The sequence below is a fragment of the Vulpes lagopus genome, chromosome 1, assembly GCF_018345385.1.
Source record: "Vulpes lagopus strain Blue_001 chromosome 1, ASM1834538v1, whole genome shotgun sequence".
Classification (NCBI taxonomy): Eukaryota; Metazoa; Chordata; class Mammalia; order Carnivora; family Canidae; genus Vulpes; species Vulpes lagopus.
This window is the reverse complement of record NC_054824.1, coordinates 61,334,764-61,355,700: the sequence shown is the minus strand read 5'-3', so window position 1 is coordinate 61,355,700 and position 20,937 is coordinate 61,334,764. Positions and strand designations below refer to the sequence as shown.

The 20,937-nt window shown below is 47.3% G+C and overlaps 3 protein-coding genes across 6 annotated transcripts in view; 1 reads left to right on the top strand and 2 right to left on the bottom strand.

Moving 5' to 3' along the window:
• Positions 1-3,079: 3,079 nt before the first annotated feature.
• On the top strand, positions 3,080-9,051 carry SLC22A7 (solute carrier family 22 member 7). The gene is given in 17 exon segments (XM_041723857.1): positions 3,080-3,269; positions 3,272-3,462; positions 4,079-4,129; positions 4,131-4,183; positions 4,318-4,472; positions 4,589-4,665; positions 4,667-4,707; positions 5,375-5,422; positions 5,709-5,832; positions 6,175-6,284; positions 6,977-7,110; positions 7,113-7,207; positions 7,342-7,448; positions 8,369-8,444; positions 8,446-8,499; positions 8,501-8,574; positions 8,997-9,051. Coding segments are annotated over 17 exon segments (1,635 nt in total).
• Positions 9,052-9,803: 752 nt separating this feature from the next.
• CRIP3 (cysteine rich protein 3) lies at positions 9,804-12,626 on the bottom strand. 2 transcript variants are annotated; one of them, XM_041755132.1, is made up of 8 exons: positions 12,497-12,626; positions 12,145-12,239; positions 11,669-11,726; positions 11,447-11,578; positions 10,695-10,766; positions 10,477-10,571; positions 10,319-10,376; positions 9,804-10,145 (listed from the first exon to the last, which is right to left on the bottom strand). In XM_041755132.1, the coding sequence occupies exons 1-8, from the start codon at positions 12,537-12,539 to the stop codon at positions 10,084-10,086; spliced, it is 615 nt and encodes a 204-aa protein (XP_041611066.1). In that variant the 5' UTR covers positions 12,540-12,626; the 3' UTR covers positions 9,804-10,083. The 2 variants fall into 2 exon arrangements, with proteins under 2 accessions (XP_041611066.1, XP_041611073.1); XM_041755139.1 differs by lacking the exon at positions 10,319-10,376.
• Positions 12,627-12,640: 14 nt separating this feature from the next.
• ZNF318 (zinc finger protein 318) overlaps positions 12,641-20,937 on the bottom strand; it is a 51,214-nt gene continuing 42,917 nt past the window's right edge. The window contains exons 8-9 of one of the 3 annotated variants that reach the window (XR_005987801.1): positions 18,902-19,014; positions 12,641-12,772 (exon numbers count right to left, since the gene is read on the bottom strand). The gene's annotated coding sequence lies outside the window, so the exon portion shown is untranslated. Of the gene's footprint in view, positions 12,773-13,792; positions 13,924-18,901; positions 19,015-20,937 lie in introns of those variants that run through there. The other 2 variants (XR_005987800.1, XM_041755115.1) reach the window with 2 other exon arrangements.

Here is a 20,937-nt window from a genome sequence, read left to right as displayed (position 1 = left end):
CCAGGGTCATGAAGAGTGACCCATTATATACTTTCAAATTGGGAGGGGGTTAGGGAGAGCATAAGTCTCTAAAGAATTTTGGAAGCAAGGTTTCCAGGACCTTGAGGGGGCTAGTTGTTGTTAGGAAAAAGTCATTTATTACCATCTAATAAAATCTGAGTCCTGAGACCCCTTAGATGTATATTGGCAGGTCATATGCTTGGGGGATGATTGTAAACATGTATCTGGGGCGGTAGATATAGAGAAAGTTTCCAAAGGAATTGTTTTATGTTAAAGGAGCCTTATAGGATCCTGGTGCCAAGCTAAGATTGCTTTTGCCCTTAGGAAGGTATTAACATTGAGGCAGTAGGGGAATGTTATTCTGCCTTTTTTAGGACTTGTGAGTGGGCTGTAAGTAGAAGGGAAATTTAATTTTTCTTTTGCTTTTGTTTCTAACATTGTGGAATGTGTACTAAGTATAATTATGTAATTATATATATATGTAATTAAAAAAATTTTTTTAAATCTGAATTCCAAAAGAAATCTAATCCCAATGGTTGGATAAGAGACAGTGGACCTATAAAAGCAAAAGTTCAGGAGCACTGGGCTGGCTCAGTCAATAGAACATGCAACTTCTAATCTTGGGGTCTTGAGTTCAGGCCTCGATGTTGGGCATGGAGCCTACTTTTTAAAAAGTTCAGAAGGAATCTAAATGCCCACTAATTGGGGCTGACTAGTACCGTATGGCCCCCCATACAATGGGGACCCTATCAGTGGGTACTGTGAGGCTCCAGGGTGAAGGAGGCATATATACTTTGTATACACTTAAGGACTGGTCTCCAAGACTAAGAATACATAAAAGAGCCATGGATATAATGGGCAGCTATTTAGATGAGTGAGAGGTCTCTGGTTGCTTCAGAGAGGAAGGCTGAGGGGAAAGGGAGGCTTTCCTTCAGGACACTTGCTGTACCTTTTGCAGTTTGGACCCTTGTCCACCAAGTGCAAAATTTTCACCAAGGCAACACATAAACAATTTCCGTCCCAGGACATGCTCCTGGCTGTGCCTGGGATCAAAGGTCATGGCTCTAAGTTCTGCTTTCCCTCTGAGAATACCACAGGTGCAGCTTTGACATCCCAGAGCCTGTGTAACTGTCTTCTGCCCCCATCCTTGCCTCCTGGGATCCCCTTTCTTCTGACTTGCATTTCTGGGGGCTCTAGGTCCTAACTGACCAGACTTCAGTGTGGCCTCCACATGCTTTCACCTTCCTTCTTGTTTAAAAATGTAAAAAGCAGGGGCGTCTGAGTGGTGCAGTCGATTAAGTGGCTGACTCTTGGTTTCCACTCAGGTCATGATCTCAGGGCCCTGATCCTAGGGTCTCGAGCTCAAGCACCAAGCTGGACTCTGCGCTCAGAGGGGAGTCTGCTTAAGATTCCCTCTCTCCCTCTGCCCCTCCTACCCACCCCACCCCACCCTACATGTGCTCTTTCTCAAATAATTAATTTTTTAAAAAGTCAAAAGCAGATCACATTTACAGTATAAAGGCAAATGTTAACAGCATATAAGAGAAAACAAGAGGGATGCCTGGGTGGCTCAGTGGTTGAGCATCTGCCTTCAGCTCAGTCATGATCCTAGGGTCCCAGGATCAAGTCCCACATTAGGCTCCCTGCAATGGAGCCTGCTTCTCCCTCTGCCTGTGTCTCTGCCTCTCTCTCTCTCTCTCTGAATAAATAAATAAATCTTTAAAAAAAAAACAAAAAAAACAAAGACCTGGCTCAGAGGCAGGGGTCCTGGTCCTCTCTTCCACTGGGCTGCTGAGCCACTGTGTGCCCCCAGCAAGCACTCCCTCCCCACTCCCATTTCCTTAGTTGTTCAAAGTGAGAGCTAGATTAAATTAGTGGTTTTCAAACTTTTTTTTTTTTTAGGTTAACAAGTCTATTTGCTTAGATATCTGGAGCCCTTGGAAAAAAAATTTGACAATCTCCCAGCTCTGCCAATCCAGAGTATGAAGAAGCAGATCAGAATAAACCTGATATTGCCAGCCTCTGCTGTGCTTTTGTGGCAGAGGCCATGAATGAGAGTTCAGTGTGAAGGTCAGACAAACCCTGAGTCTTAGGCATTGCAGCTACCTATGGCAGGACCTTGGCAAAACCTCTTTCCCTACTCACCAATCTCCCAAGGGGAAGCTCTGAAAATAGGGGCAGGGGGCCAGCAGGAGGGACTCTGTGCGTGGAAAATGGGATAGTGATGGGTCTGGGATCCCCCAGATTGACCAGTCTGCCCAGTACTGCTCCAGGTGTGTCTCAGGGCAGGGCATAAGCTTCAGGTGGGCACGTAGGGGTATACAGAAGCTTTGTGCCTGAGCAGAAAGAACTCTTCACCTGGTAAGGACCTGGCCCTCAGTCTTGTTTTTTCTCTCTCTTTTTTTTTTAAAGATTTATTTGCGATAGAGAGAGCAAGTGAGGGGAGGGGTAGAGGGAGAGAAGCAGACTCCCTGCTGTATGACCCATGAGATCAGGACCTAAGCCAAAATTATCAGTTGGATGCTTAACCAACTGAGCTACCCAGGAGCCCCCGGCCCTCAGCCTTGAATCCTGAGGGCCCAGCCAAGCTGTGGCTTCATTAGGAAAGGCTGACCTAAATCTTAATAAGACAAAGGGCATGCCAGGAAGAGTTGTCTCATGCCCTCCTCTCTCAGAGGGCTCCTCCTCTTAGGGACTCCTGGAGCTTTGTTGATCGAGGGGCTAGGGGAGCACTTCCTGCACACCCAGCTACCCCATCATGGCAACCCAAGGCTACCCCACTTGGTCCCTGAGCACTGTATCTAAGTCCCAGAGCCACAGAGTCATGACCTCTGAATAGATGGCAGCCCTATCCCCAGGCTCTGAGCCAAACAGGCAGGGATCCCTGAAGACCTGATGGCCAGGGAGGGCCCAGTCCTGGCTTAGTTAAGCCTGAGGGCTGGATTCTGACTGCAGGCTCTCTGCTCCTCAGTTAACTGCTCCTACCTCCAGAGTCCAAGGGTCCAAGCAATGGATCGGCTGTGCTGCAATGAGCACTACAGAGGAAACTGACACTGAGAATTGTTGGTGGGTGGGTGGCATGAGATTCGAGGAGCTACTGGACCAGGTGGACGGCTTTGGGCCCTTCCAACTGTGGAACGTGGCCCTGATGGTCTTGCCCCGAGTGCTGCTGCCCATGCACTTCCTCCTGCCTATCTTCCTGGCTGCTGTACCTGCCCACCACTGTGCCCTGCCTGGTGCCCCTGCCAACTTCAGCCACCAGGACGCATGGCCCACCTGCCCTAGGAGCCTGATGGCACCCTCAGCTCCTGCCTCTGCTTCACCCACTCCCAGGCCCTCCCCAACACCATGTTTTGGGGAGTGGGTCAGAGCCCTGGGCAGCTGGAGGGTGAGCCTTCCACAGGGCCCTGCCCTCAGGTCTAGGAGTATGACTGCTTGGAGTTCTCCACCATTGCAACAGAGGTGCCTGAGGGGGAGGCTGGGGGACACGTGAGTGGGATGAGCCTGCCACTGCCTTGGGTGATTACTATGTGGGCATTAGACACATATTACCTTACTTTCCCCAGTCTCAGTTTACCTATCTGTAGATGAGATCTATGAATTTAAAGCACTGAGCCTAGTTCCTGACTTGTAGTAAGGAGCCCATACATGGGAGCTGCTATTATCAATTGGGAGGTGATTAAGGCAGATAAGGGCCAAGACAGTTCCAGGGAGCTGGGGAGAGAGTAGTGAAGGGTGCTTCTACAGTAGTAGGAGGAGAAACAATATAGGTCTCCTTCTTTCTCTTCTTTTTGGCCCTAGGTCTGGGATTTATATAATCCATCTAGAAGTGAATGCAGATGGGGGCAGAATCTGGAGAGGAGGAGACCCATTGTCAAAGTCAAGGAAGAAGCTGAAGCTGCAGGATTGGGGAGGGGCAAAGTGTCTTACCCAAGTTGGGATGAATAGATGAGGGTCTGACATTGGAGGTACCAGGATGGGACCGTTGACTTCAGAAGGCTCCAGAGTCTGCAGAGGAATGGTTGGTGCTAGCTGGAAAGGGCCTGTGCTGATGGGAGGCCCCTGTTTATTCCTGCAGTGGGACCTCGTGTGCAAGCAGAAAGACCTGAACAAAGCCACTTCCACTTTCTTTTTTTGCTTGTGTGCTGGTGGGGGCCGTGGCCTTTGGATACCTGTCTGATGGGTGGGGTGCAGTGGGGGTGCCAGCAAGGGAGAGGGATGGGGAACCCTCTCCCACTAGTTGGGTTCTGGGCTTAATCTACCTCTGTCGTGGGGCTCCCTTCTATAGGGAGCTGACCCTGCATGACCCCTGTACAGGTTTGGGCAGCACTGTCTGTTGCTGGTGGCCTACATGAGTTCCCTGGTGCTAGGCCTGGCATCTACAGCCTTGGTCAGCTACATCATGTTTGTCATCACCTGCAGCATCACTGGCATGGCTCTGGCTGGCTTCACCATCATCGTGATGCTACTGGGTGAGACAGGTAAAGGACGGGCAGGGCCTAGAAGCCTGGAGGGAGGCAGTTGTCAGGGGTGAGACTGAATCCATCTGGTCCTTGCTAACTATCTCTGGCCCCCGCCCTGAGCCCAGAAATGGAATGGCTGGACGTGGGACACCGCACTGAGGCAGGTGTCCTGGACAGCATCTTCTGGACAAGGGATGTGATGCGTGATGCTGTTGGCACTGGTCAGGTACCTGATACGGGACTGGTAGATGGAGGGAGCCAGACACAGAATTAATCAGAGGCTGAGGTTTGAATACAGAAATGTCCTCATATTTGAGAGATGAAAAGAAAGTCAGTGACTGAGAAATGAGAAAAGAGAGAGTGAACGACCAAAGAAGATGACATTGGACATGAGAAGCAGAGAAATAGAGAACATAGAAACGGTAGGGAGACAAAGACAGAATCAGACAGAGAGGAAGGGGCAGCCCGGGTGGTTCAGTGGTTTAGCGCCTCCTTCAGCCCAGGGCCTGATCCTGGAGACCTGGGATGGAGTCCCACGTCGGGCTTCCTGCATGGAGCCTGCTTCTCCCTCTTCCTGTGTCTCTGGCCTCTCTCTCTCTCTGTGTGTGTGTGTCTCTCTCTGTATCTCTTATTAATAAATAAAACCTTAAAAAAAAAGATAGGGAAAGTGACAGAGACCAGGACTGAAAGGTAGATTCAGAGGGATGGAGATGGTCGAAGGAATGACAAGAGAGACAAGGATGGAGAGGCAGGACTAGCATTGGGGTAGGGAGCCCAAGCAAGAGGGTAGGAAGCCAGGCAGGGTAGGCATTTCATTGCTTCCCAAAAATAAACTGACTTTTGATGCCCCTTGGGGATTTCTGTATGTATGTCTCTCCTTCATCCTATGCCCCCATCACCTGTGGGAGAAGTGGGTGGCTGATGCTGGGGCCTGAGGTATTGGGAATGATATCAATCTGGTTGAATAGAGAAGGCAATCCTAGGCTGTGGTGAACCTAGGCCTGGGCAAGGATGTGTAGGAGGTGACTTTTCAGTTGGGCTTAAAGGAAAAAAAAATTAAAAAAAAAAATAAGTTGGGGCTTAAAGGATGAATAAAGGTTCATCAGGTGAGGGTTTGGGAAGGAAAGCACATTCCATGTTGAGAGATTGCATGAGCAAGAGCCTGGAGGCTGATAGGCTGTGGAATGCCCAGGAGAGGGATGTGGCTGTGGGGCTCTGCCTGAAGGGCCTCCTGTTGTCCCCCAGGTGGGTGCCAGAGTCTGCACACTGGCTTCTGACCCAGGGCCATGTGGAGGAGGCCCACAGGTACCTGCTCCACTGTTCCAGGCTGAATGGGTGGCCCATGGGTGAGGACAGCCTGAGCCAGGAGGTGAGGATGAATGTATGTGAGTGCATGCAAGTGCATGTGTGTGGGGGGTGCATGTGTGTATGCATGTGAGTGTGTGTGGCCTATGTCAAGCACCCTCTTCCTGGGACCCACTGTGTGTGTAGGAAAAGCTCCTGGTCCCCAGTGGAGTTATGAACTCTTCAGGATGTCCTACCTGGCTTTGGTGGGTCACATCCTTAACTCAGGGCCCACCCTACTCAGTTTGCAAGTGCATCCCCAACCCCTGCTGTTAAAGGAGTGGAGTAGAGACCCAGAGAGATCAGTGTGCCTAGCTAAGGCCCACAGTCAACTCTGATGTCACAAACTCTCCTTCTAACCCACCAGACCCTGAGCGAAGTGGTTACTTGAGAGTGAGTGGTACAAAGACCGTTGTACCTAGACTTGTTCCGGACCCCACGGCTCCAACACATCTCACTATGCTGCATAGTGATGTGGTGAGGAGCGGGGCTGGCCTGGGCTTGGTGGGGTGGATACTGGGGAGACAGAGGGGCAGACTTCAGGATGGTGCTGAGTGTGAGAGGAGGAGAGACAAGTGAACTATAACTGTATAGGGCAGGACCACCAGCCTTTAGGGGCATGGGATTCTGGAAGGTCACAAGATGGAATGGGCATCAGAAGCAGGGCTCAGATTCAGGCTCTGCTTTCTTACTGTGAGACTTTGGATAGGTCACTTAATATTGAGCCCCAGAGCCTCTTTTGGAAAATAGGGTTGCTGTGAAGATTAGGTAAAGATGCTTTGGCCATTGGCACGTGCTGCACAGGGGGGTGGGGGTGGTTATGGGGACAGGGAAGATGGTGGGCAATGGGCTCTGGAGGTGGGTGAGGTGGTCCCCCTAAAAGGTCAAAGCTCGGGATCCCTGGGTGGCGCAGCGGTTTGGCGCCTGCCTTTGGCCCAGGGCATGATCCTGGAGGCCCGGGATCGAATCCCACATCGGGCTCCCGGTGCATGGAGCCTGCTTCTCCCTCTGCCTGTGTCTCTCTGCCTCTCTCTCTCTCTCTTTGTGTGACTATCATAAATAAATTAAAAAAAAAATTAAAAAAAAAAAAAGAGGTCAAAGCTAAGAAGAGAGGACAAGGAGTGGGGGTGAAAAGGAGGGACCCTGAGTGGCATTGCGACCCCCTTCAGGTTTGGAGTGAATTTCTCCTATTATGGCCTGAGCCTGGATGTGTCAAGGCTGGGGCTGGACGTGTACCAAACGCAGCTGCTGTTCGGGGCTGTGGAGGTGCCCTCCAAGCTGTCGGTCGACTTGTTGGTGCGCCATGTGGAACATGTCTAGTGCAAGCAGGAATTCAGCTGGGCACCGCCCTTGCCTTGGGCAGTAGTCTACTGGTGACCACCCGGGAGCCCCACTCAGAGGCCCCGCCTCCTGGCCAAGAGCACAGCCCCTCCATCCCCTACTCAAAGCCCTCCACTAGGGGAACCTCCCATTCTGGGAGTTCTGGGTCTCGCACAAGGCCTGCTCACTACCTGAACCCCTTTTTCCTCCAGAGATGTGGGCCTGGTGCACCACTTTGGTGGTGATAGGGAAAAGTTTTTCTGAAACTGCCTTCACCACTGCCTACCTGTTCACGTCGGAGTTGTACCCTACTGTGCTCAGGTGAGGGGAGCCTGCGTCCCAGGCAATCCACCTGGGGGGAGGGCTTGTAGTCACATCTTTTTACCAACACCCTACACACACACTGAAGCCCAGTTCCTCCCACCCATTCCTTACACACCTCGAATACAGAGCAAATCAGAGCCATCTGTGCTTGTCTGGGACAAGGAAGAGCATTTTATCTTTACTATGTGACCCTGAGCAAGGTCACTCTTTTCTGGATCTCTTTTAATACAAAAAGCGCCATCCGCCCTTTCCTTCCCATTCACCAAAGCCCAGGGGTTGTTTCTGGACTTAAGGCCTGGGGCTTCTAGAGATTTTATTCATTTTAGTAAGAGAGAGAGAGAGAGAGAGCGCGAGCGCGCGAGCAAGAGAGCCTGAGTACTGAGTACTCGAGTGGGGAGAGGGGCAGATGGGAGGGAGAGGGAAGGGGAGAAAATCTCAAGCAGACTCCCACAGAGCTGAGGTGGGGCTTCATCCCACCACTCCCAGATCATGACCTGAGACAAAATCCAGCGGCCAAACTCAACTGACTTAGCCACCCAGGCGCTTCCTGGTGCCCTTTCAGCTAACTATTGGGCAGGTGTGGAGAAGACTTGTAGGCAGCTGGGTGCGTTTAGAAAGCCTTGCTCCTCCTCTACCAACACAGCACGGGTCCTAGGAGCTGCTGGCCCTCCTCCTTCCACATTACCCTTTCCCCAGCCCCCTTCTGATGATATTTCTTTTCCTTCAGCAGTACCTGATTGGTACTGTCAGAATGGGGGTCCCCTCCTCTGGTGAATGCTGCCTTGGGGGTCGCTGGACAGATGAGAGGACAACCTGAAAGAAGTCATCTGGGGAAAAAAGGGTACCAGATGGGAGCCCTGTGAGGCATGACCCTAAGTAGATGTGAACACCAACCCTTCCCCCCATCCTCTCTCTGAACAGACAGGGATGGGGCTGACTGCACTGGTGTGCCAGCTGTGGGGCTCTTTGGCCCCACTGGTGGCCTTAGTAGTTGGGAGTATGGCTGTCACTGCCCAAGCTCACTTATGGGGGGATTGCCCTGCTGGCTTGCCTGCACTGCCCTCCTGCTACCAGAGACGAAGCAAGTACAGCTGCCAGAGACCATCCAGGACGTGGAGAGGAGGTATGTGCACAGAACTGCTTGTGTCTGTGTGAGCACATGCATGTGAAAACGAATGCTCAAGTACCTGATGCCTTAGGTAGGATTTAGAGATGTGTCTGCACATCGTGTATCTGGTGCTTATGTGCACATGTGCATGGGTGTATGACTGAGGTAGGTAAACTGCATGTGTAAAAGTATACATGAGTCCATGTGTGTGTGTGTACGTGGATATCCAAGGTTGTCCAGGAAGAGGTGGATGTGTGCACACTCAGGTATGCCTATAAATCAGAGATGTATACAAGCATGTGTGGGAGTCACTCATGGGAGTACATGTTTGTACACCAGCAATTGGGAAGAGGTGTAGGCCAGCCCTGTTAGGGCAGGCCCGGGTGGTAGGACCATGGGCTAAAACCCACCATTGCTCAGGACTCCTTCCTCCCTAGTGCCCTGTCCAGCCTTCAGAAGGAAGAGATGCCCATGAAGCAGGTCCAGGATTGAATGGTATCAGGGATTCCACAGAAGTTCTGCAGCAGGGGCTGGAAGACCAAAATGGCAGGCCCTGTGCCTGGGGCTAGGGGCATCAAGCCCCATCCCCAGGGCTGGGGTTGCCACCAATGCCCTCTCTCTGTGCTTATTCAGCCTTGACTATCTGGTCTCCAGCAACTAGGTGATTTCCTAGAATGCAGTGGGCTGCTGAATAATTCTGGTACCCTTTTCATGGTTGGGAAAATTCTGTAAATGAAGATGCCCCATGGATTTGGGGCAGCAGTGAGTTGTGGAATGAGCCCTGGATAGGAAGCCAGTCTGACCCTGGGATTTGATCCCAACTTTTCCACTAATTTGCTGTGTGACTTTGGGCATGTGGCTTTCCCTCTCTGGGCTCCAGTCTGTTCATCTCTCAAATGGATAATGAAGCCTCTTAGCAGACCTCACCACAGGATCTATCTGTTGTCATGCTCAAACAAGACGCTGAATAATACGTTTCTTCTAGAGATGATGTTAAAGAAGGGACTGCTTTATGATGACTTCTGACACCAACAGGCTGGTGGGCATGCTGTCCACTGTGATGCTGCGTGCTGCCCAGGACCAGGGTACCAGGATAACAGAGCTCTTTGTTCCCAGGGCTGGCTCTCTACCTTCCAGGCACTTTGCAGGGTAATGCATCCCCCACCCCATACCTCCCATCCTCCAAACCATTGTTTAGGCCTCATGCCCAAAGAAGAGTTGAAGGCATGGGAGCCAACATTTTATTAGAGAAACCAGAATAAACACATTTTTAAAATACCTTGAAGTTATAGAATTTGCTATGGAAAGGGACTGGGAAGGCAAGGAGGCTACTCTTTAAAAGGTGGTGGCCTGTGTCCCCCGGCCAGATAGGAATGGGAAAGGGAGGAATCAGCATAGTCTAGACTCCCTGGTCTACCCGAAGCCCACCTTCCCCTGTGGGACTGGAGAATTCTGTAGCTCCCACTGGACCATGGAGGGGATGATATGAGGCCTGAGTTAAGAGTGACCTCTCCTGTGAGCATCTCATTTGGATTTTATCTCCACGGGGTCATAGATGTAGCAGCCCACATCACCAATGTTCACACCTGAGGGAGAGAGCCCCATCACCAAGGGCCTTGTGGCTGGGGGGTATTGGGCTAGGGATGAAGGGAATTGGGAGGGGTCTGGGGTATGTTTGACCACAGGGGAAGTTGTCCACACATCCCCACAGACCCACATTCCATACTTTAGGCCCACTGTCTGGGGTGGGGCTGCCCACCTTTGGGGCCAAAGAGGTAGCCGTAGCAGGGGATGTGGCAGTAGGGGACGCCGTCATGCTGAGACATAGAGAGAAAGAGAGCCATCTCAGCTTGGCTCTCTCTTCCCATCTCCAACCTCCCTCCTTCCAACATAAGCACCCATCCCTGCCCTGTTCACCTCAGCATGACTCCCAGCAGTCAGGGTCTTCCGGCAGCGCTGGCACCTCAGACAGGGTCGGTGCCAATTTCTGCCCAAAGACATCACCTTCTCAGCTGGTGGTGGAGAGAATTGGTAATTCTAGGGGCAGTGCAAGGAGACCTACCTGCTTTGTACCATCTATCTACACTTCCTCGGCCATCCTTTGCCCCCTCCCCAAGCTTTCCATTGTCACTTACCAAAATAGACAGGTTCCTCACAGCCAGGGCACAGTGAAGTCTCCCCAGTGAATGTCTTCATGTGGAGAGGGCCTTTAAGGGGAAGAGACCCTGGCTAGGGCTAAGGTGGGGGCCAGGCCTAAGCAGGGCCCACCAGCACCAGCCTGCACATGGCTTCTTCCAAAAGCCATGCTCACCCCAGAGCCCCCCACCCAGGTGGCCTTGAGTCTGCTTTCTTGGGCAGAGCTGAGTCTTCTATGACCCCACTTCCTGCCCCTCCCTATCTACAGAAGGGACCCCCTACTTCCTTCTCCTACCAGGGGCTCAGATGCCCACCTGCTCAACCCTGTCAGCAACTCAATCCTCAGGAAACCTGAGCTGATACACGAGCTGGTCGGGGCATGGGTGTCAGGTGTTGGGGAGCATGGTGTCACTGCCCACTCTAGGGGATGGGAGGAAGGAACGCCTTAGCCTGGGAGAGGCCTGAATTCCAGGCTAGTTTTGCCTCTGACTAGCTGTGTCTGCACAAGGCCACTGGCTCTCTCCAAACCTTGGTCTCCTCACCTGTAAAACGGGGGTGATGTCACCTACCCCATTTACCTCTTAACTCAGCAGTTGACAGGAGGGAACCCCCAAAAAGGGCCATGAAAAAGGGAAGACTTTGCCACAAAGTTGTAGGAATGTGAGGCAGAGGACTAGGTGGGAGACTGCCACCTGGTCCTACCCTGTTCCAGCCTGAGGATGAGGAGTAGCTGGGGCCCAACTTCACTTACTTTTCTTGCCCTGGGGAAGGCCAGTCCTGGGCCTGGGGGGGCTGAAACTGCTGGGGCTGAGGGGAGTGGTACTGGCCGGGGTGAGAGTGGGAGAGTTGTAGAGGTAGGAACCCACACCACCAATGTTCACCCCTGCAGAGAAAACAGGGGTGGTCAGCCTGTCTCCAGCTCCCAGTCACAAGGGTTCTGCTGTCCTCTGGCCTCTTCTAGGGTGGTACTTACCCCTGGGTCCGAAGAGAGCCCCATAGCATGGCTTGTGGCAATACGGCCTCCCGTTGTGCTAGGCACAAGCAGAGGAAAGAGGGCTGCTCAGGGCCAAAGGAGGGGAGGCTCTCCTATGTCCCACAGGCCTTCCCTCAAGACAGACTACCAGATGTGTCTGTCCATTGGCTTGGGCTGGTGGGGCTGGGAGGGGTGGAGGGTGAGCTGGCATGTCACAATTGCCACTGTGGTCAGGAGAAAGGGCAAGAGCAGGTCAGAAAACGGCACCGCTTCCCTCCCCTCCCCAACAAAAAGCATGGGGTCCACCAGCACAAGTCTGGCATCCCAAATCCTGGCTGGTGTGGGGCTCTCCAGGTAGGTGATTTCGATATTTAACTGCTGAGGTTGTCTTTGGTGAGCCTCCTGAGCAGAAACTGAGGGCTAGTACTTAGGGAATAATGACAGACATAGGGCTGGGTGCCCTGGCCAGGCCTCACCTCTGCATGCCCTCCTGGGGACAGGATGCTGTGGCAGCGCTCACATTTCAGGCAGAAGCGGTGCCAGTTCTTGCCCAGGGAGCTCACCTTCTCCGCTGTGGGGAACAAGGTGGAACCGGGCTGTGGGAAGCCAGGCCAAGCAGTGGGCGCCCCCTTTTCCCTCCTCAGCCCCGCCTGCCTCCTAGAGACGATGGGGAGTATCCCGGAGAGGTCAACTCCAACCGGCCCCAGCGCCCTGGGCCCCAGAGGTGGAAAGGGGGTCTGAGATCACACCGTCGCCAGTTTCTCGTGTCCTCAGGGAGCACCCCGGCTCACATTCATCCCATCTCCCCCTCCTCAGCCCGGGCCTCACCGAAGAAAACGGGTTGCTGGCAACGCGGGCAGGTCCAGCTCATGGCTCTGCACAGGGCAGCCGGCGCCACACACAGTAGGCAGCACCGAGGTGGGCTCGGTTCCCGCCCCCTTCGCTGGCTCCACCCATAGCTCCGCTGTGAGCCTCATTGGGCTGAATTCTGCAGCTCCTCCGCGCCTATTGGCTGTCAGAAATTTAGAACTCCTGGGAGAGGAAGGCGACTTCGCAGTTCTTTCCAAAATCTAAAGCCTCTGACCCGTGTAGATGAGAGAGGAGCTTAAAGCCAGACGGGAAAGGAAGAGAGCAATGAAGACACCTGTAAGGATGGCACTAGATTCTGGCTTGGTACGGAGAGGAAAAGTGTCCAGAGTGCAGACGTCAAGAAACACTTGTAATTCCCTCAAAGCGAGGGGTCAGGCATTTTTTGAAAAGGCTTAATTCTGCCTTGACAGTCTCACAGATGGTTAAGAGCAAAGGAATCTGGAGAGCATCTCTGCCACTTACTCTCTGGCTTCAGGCGAATTACTTAACCTCCCTCTGCACCCATTTGTACAGTGAGTATGATGATTAATCTCTACCTCACAGGATTGTTGTGGGAACTGAGTAATAAATGCAAAGTGCCCAAACAGTGCTTGGCACATAACTGCTATAAAGGCGATACCTATCATTATGATGGATCCCATAATGAACTCAAGACTCTTTGGAAGCCTCAAAAGGTGGGCTGGATACAATGGTTTTCTTATGAAATTACAATGCTTATTAAATTTAAACGCATAAAAAATAAATTTAAACGCATAATTCAGACAGCAATTACATATTCCTAATTTAGTTTTAAGGTGTTTTAATATTTGTCAAAAGTAGCTCAGCAGTGCTTCAAAGGACACTTCAAGAAAACCCACAGAGAATGGGAGAAAATATTTGCAAACATAGTAGTATTTGATAAGGACCTAATAATCAAAATATATAAAGGAGTGACAGCTCAACAATAAAAAGACAACCCAATTTAAAAACAGGCAAAGAATTTGAATAAACATTTTTCTAAAGAAGACATACAAATGGCCAATAATCATATGAAAAGATGCTCAACATTTGTCATTAGAGAAAGGAAAATCAGGATCACAATGAGATACATTTTAGACCTATTAGAATGGCTATAATTTTAAAAAATGAGTAATAACAAGTGTTAGGAAGGATGTGTTGTTGATCAGAATGTAAAATAGTGCAGCCACCTGCAAAAACATTCTGGTAATTCCTCAAAATATTAAAGAGAGTTACCGTATGATCTAGCAATCACATTCCTAGGCATATACCCAAGAGAAATGAAAACATATGTCCACACAAAAACTTGTACATGAACGTTCATAGTACTGGTATTCACTCCAGCGAAAACTCCATCAACTGATAAACGGATGAACAGTGTGGCCTATCTGTGGTAGAACAGAATTCAGTCATAAAAACAATGAAGTACTGATGCACGCTACAACATAGATGAGCCAAAAAAACATGCTAAATGAAAGAAGCCAGACACATAATACCACATATTGTATGATTCCATTTACATGAAATGTCCAGAATAGGGAAATCCATAAAGACAGAAAAGTGGATTAGTGGTTTCTGGGGGTTTGAAGGAGGGGCAATTAGGCATATCTGCTAATGGGGTATGAGGTCTTTTTATGGGGAGATAAAAATGGTCTGGAATTAGATAGTGGTGATAGTTGCACAACCACACCAATATACTACAAATCAACAAATTGTATAACTTAGAAGGGTGAACTTTATATATGAATAATTTCCTAATAATAAAAATAATAGTAATAGTAATAATGCCTGAAGAGAACTTTTTTATTTTTTTTAAAGGTAGCTCAGGAAATGAGGGGCAGGAGAGAGAGCTGATTACTGTGTGCCAGTGCCCCAGCGGAGAAAACAATCCCTCGAAATATTAGGTGGTGAAATGAAGAGTCTTCTGGAGTAAGTTCCCCTTTGGTAAGTCAGCTCAGAAACAGCTCAAGGGGGCAGATGTGCTAACTTAGCCTTCATCTGTGGTGCTGTGTTCTGCTCAGTGAAAGGAGTCCTATTTGTGTCTCAGGAGTCTGAGACCCTCTCGGACTTCAGTTCCCTCAGTGGGTAATGGGATAGGACTGGTGTCTATTAATTTTCACTCAACATTCCTGTTTCCTCACTTGTCTCCATCAGTACTTTTTCCTTATAACACTTGTTTTATCCTCATTGTTGACTTCTAAAGGTGGAAGGCTGCACACCATGAAATAAACTTTTCTATACTTTCTTATTATTCATTTCTTGTTTTGGGAACTATTTCAAGATCCTTAGTTTTATAACTGTTTCTTGATGGGCTTCTTCTTTAACAAACTTGGAAAATATTAGTCTTGGTCTCCCCTGATATTTTACTCGTGTTCCTGCCTCTCTCATTTGTTTCTTCTTAAATCAGACAGCTTGAGGTTCACTGTTTTTTGCTCTCTATGGTTCTTATGGAGAAGGTCCCATTTCAGGAGGTTGGGAAGACTTCATTGTAGTTATTCATAGGTATTGTATTTATTCTCCTTTAGGAAGGTTAGCTTCATTTGCCCAAGGAACTATCCTTAGAATTTTCTGGAGCACATCAATCCTTTCCCAAGGCTCTGTAGCTTTCTGTGTTGGATCACCTTGGACACATACCTCAGCCTCCTAGAGAGGTCATTTTTACCGTTGCACCAGCACAGAGCCCCACACAAAGAAACATGCATTGGAGTGTGAGCATCATGATGCTTTCACCCAACTTGCATTAAGTCAGTGGGGCAAGTGCTTTACTGCTCCCGTTTTCTGTGGCCTTCCTGTATTGTATGGCCATGACAAACACAGTATGCCTTGTCTCTTCTATTTCAGTGCTTTAAAAAGACTAGTTAAGCCTCCTCCTTTCCAAATATTGGCCATCCATTTCCAAGTACAGCAAATCACAGTATTCTACTCTTCTTCCTTACCTGGCTTCTGTTATTCTGTCTCTAAAAAAAAGCTTTGTAATGAATGCTAACAGAGAAAATGAACACTTCTTGTAGGAATGCACTTGTAGTTACTGACAGTGGCTGTTTTGAATATTTTGTGTGACTAAAGCCTCTACAGTGATATTTTAACAAATACCACAAATGGCTAAGTCCAGTTGAGTGCAGGTATTACCTGACCAGTTGTCAGGGTAGAGTTTGTGTCATCTAAGAGGCAGGTCCCTCTTTCATAAAAAGATGATTGTTCCGTTGGTGCCCCACCAATACCCCCTTTTTCCTGCACAGACCTGTCACAGTATCTGTATAATTGTGTTATGCTTATTTACTTGTAGGCTTTTTTTCAACTGACAGGACTGATTGAGATGTATCCGTGTATAATAGCACCTAGTGTGGGTGCACAGTGAATGATAGTTATTATTATTATTATTCTTAAAGACTTTTATTTTTAGGTAATCTCTATGCCCAACGTGGGGCTCAAACTCACAACCGTGAGATCAAGAGTCACATGTTCCACTGACTGAGCCAGCCGGGTGCCCCTATTTTTATTAACATCTGTCACTAACACTTTTTACTTCATGTTTTTAAGTTCTGTTGTTAGGTACATTTATGTTTTTGGACTGTTGTAGTTTCTGATGAATTGACCCTTTTATTGTTGAAGCCAAAGAAACAAGCTTTTCAACTTGAGGTGAGTGGTGGTGAAGATAATGGCAGCAAACACTTGAGGGCTCTCACATAGATGAGGCATTGGGAGGCACTGCTGAGACCCCTGAATAGAGGTCACAGAGAAGCAGACTGGGATTGTTCAAGAAAGGAACCTTCTTACAGAGCCCAAACGTGGGCTGCTTCAGATAGTAGTGAGATTCCTATCTCTGGATGTGATAAATTACACTGGACAACAAACCAACTGATCAGCAGTGTTGCAGAAGGGATGCAAACATCATACACAGACAGATCTTTGAGGTTTCCTCAGTTTGGCAGTATGTGATTCTGCGATTCCATTCCCAAAGAAGAGTTTCAAATTTGTGTTAGCAAGAGAACACTGTTAAAATAGTGACAGCAACCACCTATGGAGTACCAGTCAGAGGCACAGAACTTGTTATTTCTGATCCTACAACAATCTGGAGGTGTTTAAATGCTACATTAACAATTGTGCATAATAGGAAAGTGGCTTGGAGAGGTTAAGAGATTTGTTCAAATCATACAGATCCAAGTCTCTCAAGCTCATACTCTTTCCACTCCCTGCTCCTAAGTATAGTTTCTGCTAAGCTGCCCATGTGTTTCAGTCTGAAACCATACTATACTTGTCTGCACAGCACCTCTGTACCTAAAGGTAAGAGGACCTCTCCAGGTAAATAATGGGTGGCAAGAAACAGGGGAATGTCATTAAAACTTTTCCATGGCTTCTTAGTGCCCTCAGGGTCAAGTTTTTAACTTGACCTTAAGGCCCTCCACCTTTCCAGTTCTAGCCATTTCTCCTGTTTCTCCCTCCAACCACACTAAATGAGCTGCTTAAACCTGCCAAATCCTTTCCTGCCTCAGGACCTTTGCAAATGCTATCGATCCTCTTTCTGGGAACTTACTTCCTCAATATCTTCATCTCACTAATTCCTGCCTAATTTCACATCCCTCTTCCCTACTCAGTCCCAGGGTACTGGACCCAGTCACTCTCTCCTATAGCATCCTGTGCTGGAGGGCCAATGGGGTATAATCAATGACAACTGTGTTTTCCCTACTTGAGAGCTCAAAATGAGGGGGGAAAAAGGCAAATGGAGACTCATGATAAAAGCTACACTGTAGCTTAGTGGGAGAGTAAAATAGGTCAACTTCCTGCCCACCCCACTACCCCCCACCACCCACTGAATCTAGGCTTTGCCTATCCCATTAGTCTGTGAGCTCCATGAGGCCAGGGACCAGGAATGCTTTGCCAAACACTGTGTATGTTTCCAATGCCTTGCTTAATCTCTGATACAGTGCTCAACACATATTTATTGGTGAAAGAATGTTAAATGTTATATACAAGTCTCCCTCAAATGTGAGGAGATGAGGGCTAGTCAGGAGATGTGGAGTTAGGAGGGGACTGGGTAGGAGTTGAAAGTTTTGTTACAACAAAAGCCCTAGAGCAAGGGAAGCTTAGGTGCCTAAGAACTTGGGAGTTTTTTCTTCATATCCATGAGGATCACTGTATATAAGGCAAACTGGAATATGATTTAAACCAATCCTGATTATAAATGCTAAATAACTAATAAAATAAAAAGAACTGAAAATCTGCTTTGGCAGCAAACCATTCCCACTAATTGCAGTCATTCACAAGAACTTACTAATTAAGCTTAATTAGCTTGTAGCACAATTATGTCTATCATTAAATATATGGCAAATGAGAGAATGTGGGAAAGTGTTATATAAACTGTAAAGCACCTTACAAATATGACTGCTATAATGTGTCAAATTAGCACTGCAGTGAGTTTTGATTACAACTATAAAGTCCACTTACTTTATATCTTTGTAGACTTATTCAAGCCTATGGGCATATGCTTATGACTTTTAAGCCATTATCAAAAAATTTGTTTCTAAAGGTGATTCTTGAGAAGTTTCACTCAGTTTTGGTATGTTAATGAAAAATTAGTCTTACCTCTTGATCACTGTGTTATTTAACCTTTATTACACATAACGTGTGTGCTTTCTCATTCCATCTTCTGAATATCCTCCTCTAACTAGAAAGCTCTACTTTCTGCCAGTTATGTTACTTAAAAAAATAAAAATAGAAACATGCACACAAAATAAAAACAGATTGAAATGTTTTCTCAAACACACTAGCAAGTCTGACCTTCTCCCTTGTTTTCTAGCATCTACTTGCTACCATTACATGCACCTGTTGAGAGCATTCTGTATATAACATTCTGTACATAGCTACTTATGGTTACCTGCTTGAGGTTATTGATTGGGCTACATTTTATGATTCAGTGGCATCAGCTGGGCAAATTCACAATCAAAACTGTAAGAAATGACCCTCTGATCCTTCACCATGATTACCCTCAACTTATGCTCATGAAGAAATCAACAACAGCTTTAAGTGGTGGTTTTCCATACAAAGATAGATGGGTTTGGTTTCTCAAATATCACTTGGAAATGTGTATTTCATCTAAAAATATATAAAAATAACTATATCCAAATAATCTTCAGCATGAAAAATGTATCCACATGCTGGAAACTAAGAAAAAATAAGAGGAGTGAAACATGGTGGTCAGCTTGTTTATAGATCTGACAGATGGTGACAATGCTCTGTGATGTGAACTATTGGCAACTTCCTCATCTCATTTTTTACAATATATAAGAATAGTTCTTCCAGGTCATGAGACTATGTTAAGGAAACGAAAACAGTTTCTTATGAATTCAGAAAAATGCGAAAGCTTACCTTTTTATAGAGAAGTTTCTCAGTTCCTCTATGAAACTCAAAGTCACAGAATCAATAGTTCCAGGCTCTTCCCAACTCCAAAATAACTGGGCTTTTTCTCTTCTTCTCTGAGGCTTTGGAACAGGCAGAGCTATAACATTTTTATTCATAATCTCTTATTATCACCCTCCCCACCAAAAACAGGGCAGCATCTTGTGGGTAAAGAACTTGAGCATACATCTTGTGATAAAAAGTGACAAAGAGAAGGGCTACAAAAACCAAAGTGGCACTGAATCTTTGCAGCTCAACAGGAGAAATTTTATTTTCTATTTAGAAGGATTTCCTCTGAAGAACCTCATCTCCCCCATTCCACATTAGTTCAACTTAGTCTAGATTGTTCAGTAAGGGTAGACCCTGCCTTCCATGGTGAGCTTCTGACCAGTGCCTGGTCTGAGTACTTCATCCAGCTGGCCATAGTAATTGTACAGGGGAAGGAGTGTGGCCCAAGTCACATTATTCATCTTCCCTGAGGCTTTTCCATGAGACTTCTTGGTATTATTAGGAAAAATATACTTTCATTTTCTAGACAGAAACCTTGTAAGGACCACAGCAGCTTGAGACTGCAGAGGTTATCTTGCCTCTTAGTAAAGAGAAAACCAGGTCAACTAAAACTGAGAGAAAAGGAAAAGAAGGGTCCTAATGACATCTCTGACCTCCTGGATCCAACTCTGCCCCAGTTTCCCACTGTCAAGTAATAAATTATCCCCTATCCATTTTTTATTAAGTTTGATTGAGTTAGGTTTCTGTTACAACCAAGAGTCCTAATTAATACAACATGCATCTTTTTATACAGTTCTTGTGCTGCTTCTTGTATGTAAGAATCACATCATGTTGTGTAAAGTTCTGACACTGTAAATAGCTTAAATAGCTATATATTTAGTTTCTTTTTTTTTAATTAATTAATTAATTTATTCATGAGAGACACAGAGAGACAGGCAGAGACACAGGCAGAGGGAGAAGCAGGCTCCATGCAGGGAGCTGGATGGAGGACTCAATCCCGGGTCTCCAGGATCATGCCCTGGGCTGCAGGGGGCGCTAAACCGCTGAGCCACGGGGCTGCCCTGTATTTATTTTCTTAATGCATGACTTTTAGGATAACCGTGTAAGAAAAAAAAAGTAGAAAATGACACGTATAAAAAAATGGATCTTAGATAAGTTATCCAATTAAATAGTGGACATAAAAAATAGTGGGCATAAATTTTGGATGCTTTTCCAAAGAAGATATACAAATGGGCAATAATCACATAAAAAAAAATGCTTGACATCATTAGTTATTAAGGAAGTGTAAATCAAAACTGTAAGGACGGGGATCCCTGGGTGGTGCAGCGGTTTGGCGCCTGCCTTTGGCCCAGGGCGCGATCCTGGAGACCCGGGATCGAATCCCACGTCGGGCTCCCAGTGCATGGAGTCTGCTTCTCCCTCTGCCTGTATCTCTGCCTTGTCTCTGCCTCTCTCTCTCTCTGTATGACTATCATAAATAAATAATAATAAAAAAATTAAAAAGAACAAAACCGTAAGGACATACCATTTTACATCCACTAGGATGGTGATCATCAAAAAAGAAAAACCAAAACTAACAAGTGTTGGAAAAGATGTGGAGAAAATGAAACTCACATTTGTGGTGGGAGGGTAAAATGGTGCAGTTGCTATGGAAAACAGTTTGATGAAAAAAAAAAAAAAAGGAAAACAGTTTGATGAAAAAAAAAAAAGGAAAACAGTTTGATGGTTCCTCAAAAAGTTAAATAATATTGTGATATCATAGAAATGGCAGAGTAGAGAGTTACAAGAACCAGTCCTCCACTGAAGCTAGCATTATGCTGGCAAAAACTGACAGAAGCAACTTTTTTAGAATTCTGGAATCTAAAAAAATTTAGAGTGGAGTCCAACCAGTGCTGTGCTTAATGAAAAAAAGCAGCTGTTAAATTTCAGTAACAAAACGTTGTAGCATTTTTGTTTACCTGTCTACCATCCCCCATTCCTCGGTTCGGTGGTGGCTG

What these genes read in the sequence shown, in the direction of transcription:
- CRIP3 (XM_041755132.1), bottom strand. Translation starts at nt 12,539, where the DNA reads ATGAGCTGGACCTGCCCGCGTTGCCAGCAACCCGTTTTCTTCG. An exon ending in CCCCAGGAGGGCATGCAGAG is followed by an intron (nt 11,727 to 12,144) that starts GTGAGGCCTGGC and finishes GCTTGTGCCTAG; the next exon opens with CACAACGGGAGGCCGTATTG. An exon ending in CTACCTCTTTGGCCCCAAAG is followed by an intron (nt 10,146 to 10,318) that starts GTGGGCAGCCCC and finishes TCTCTCCCTCAG; the next exon opens with GTGTGAACATTGGTGATGTG.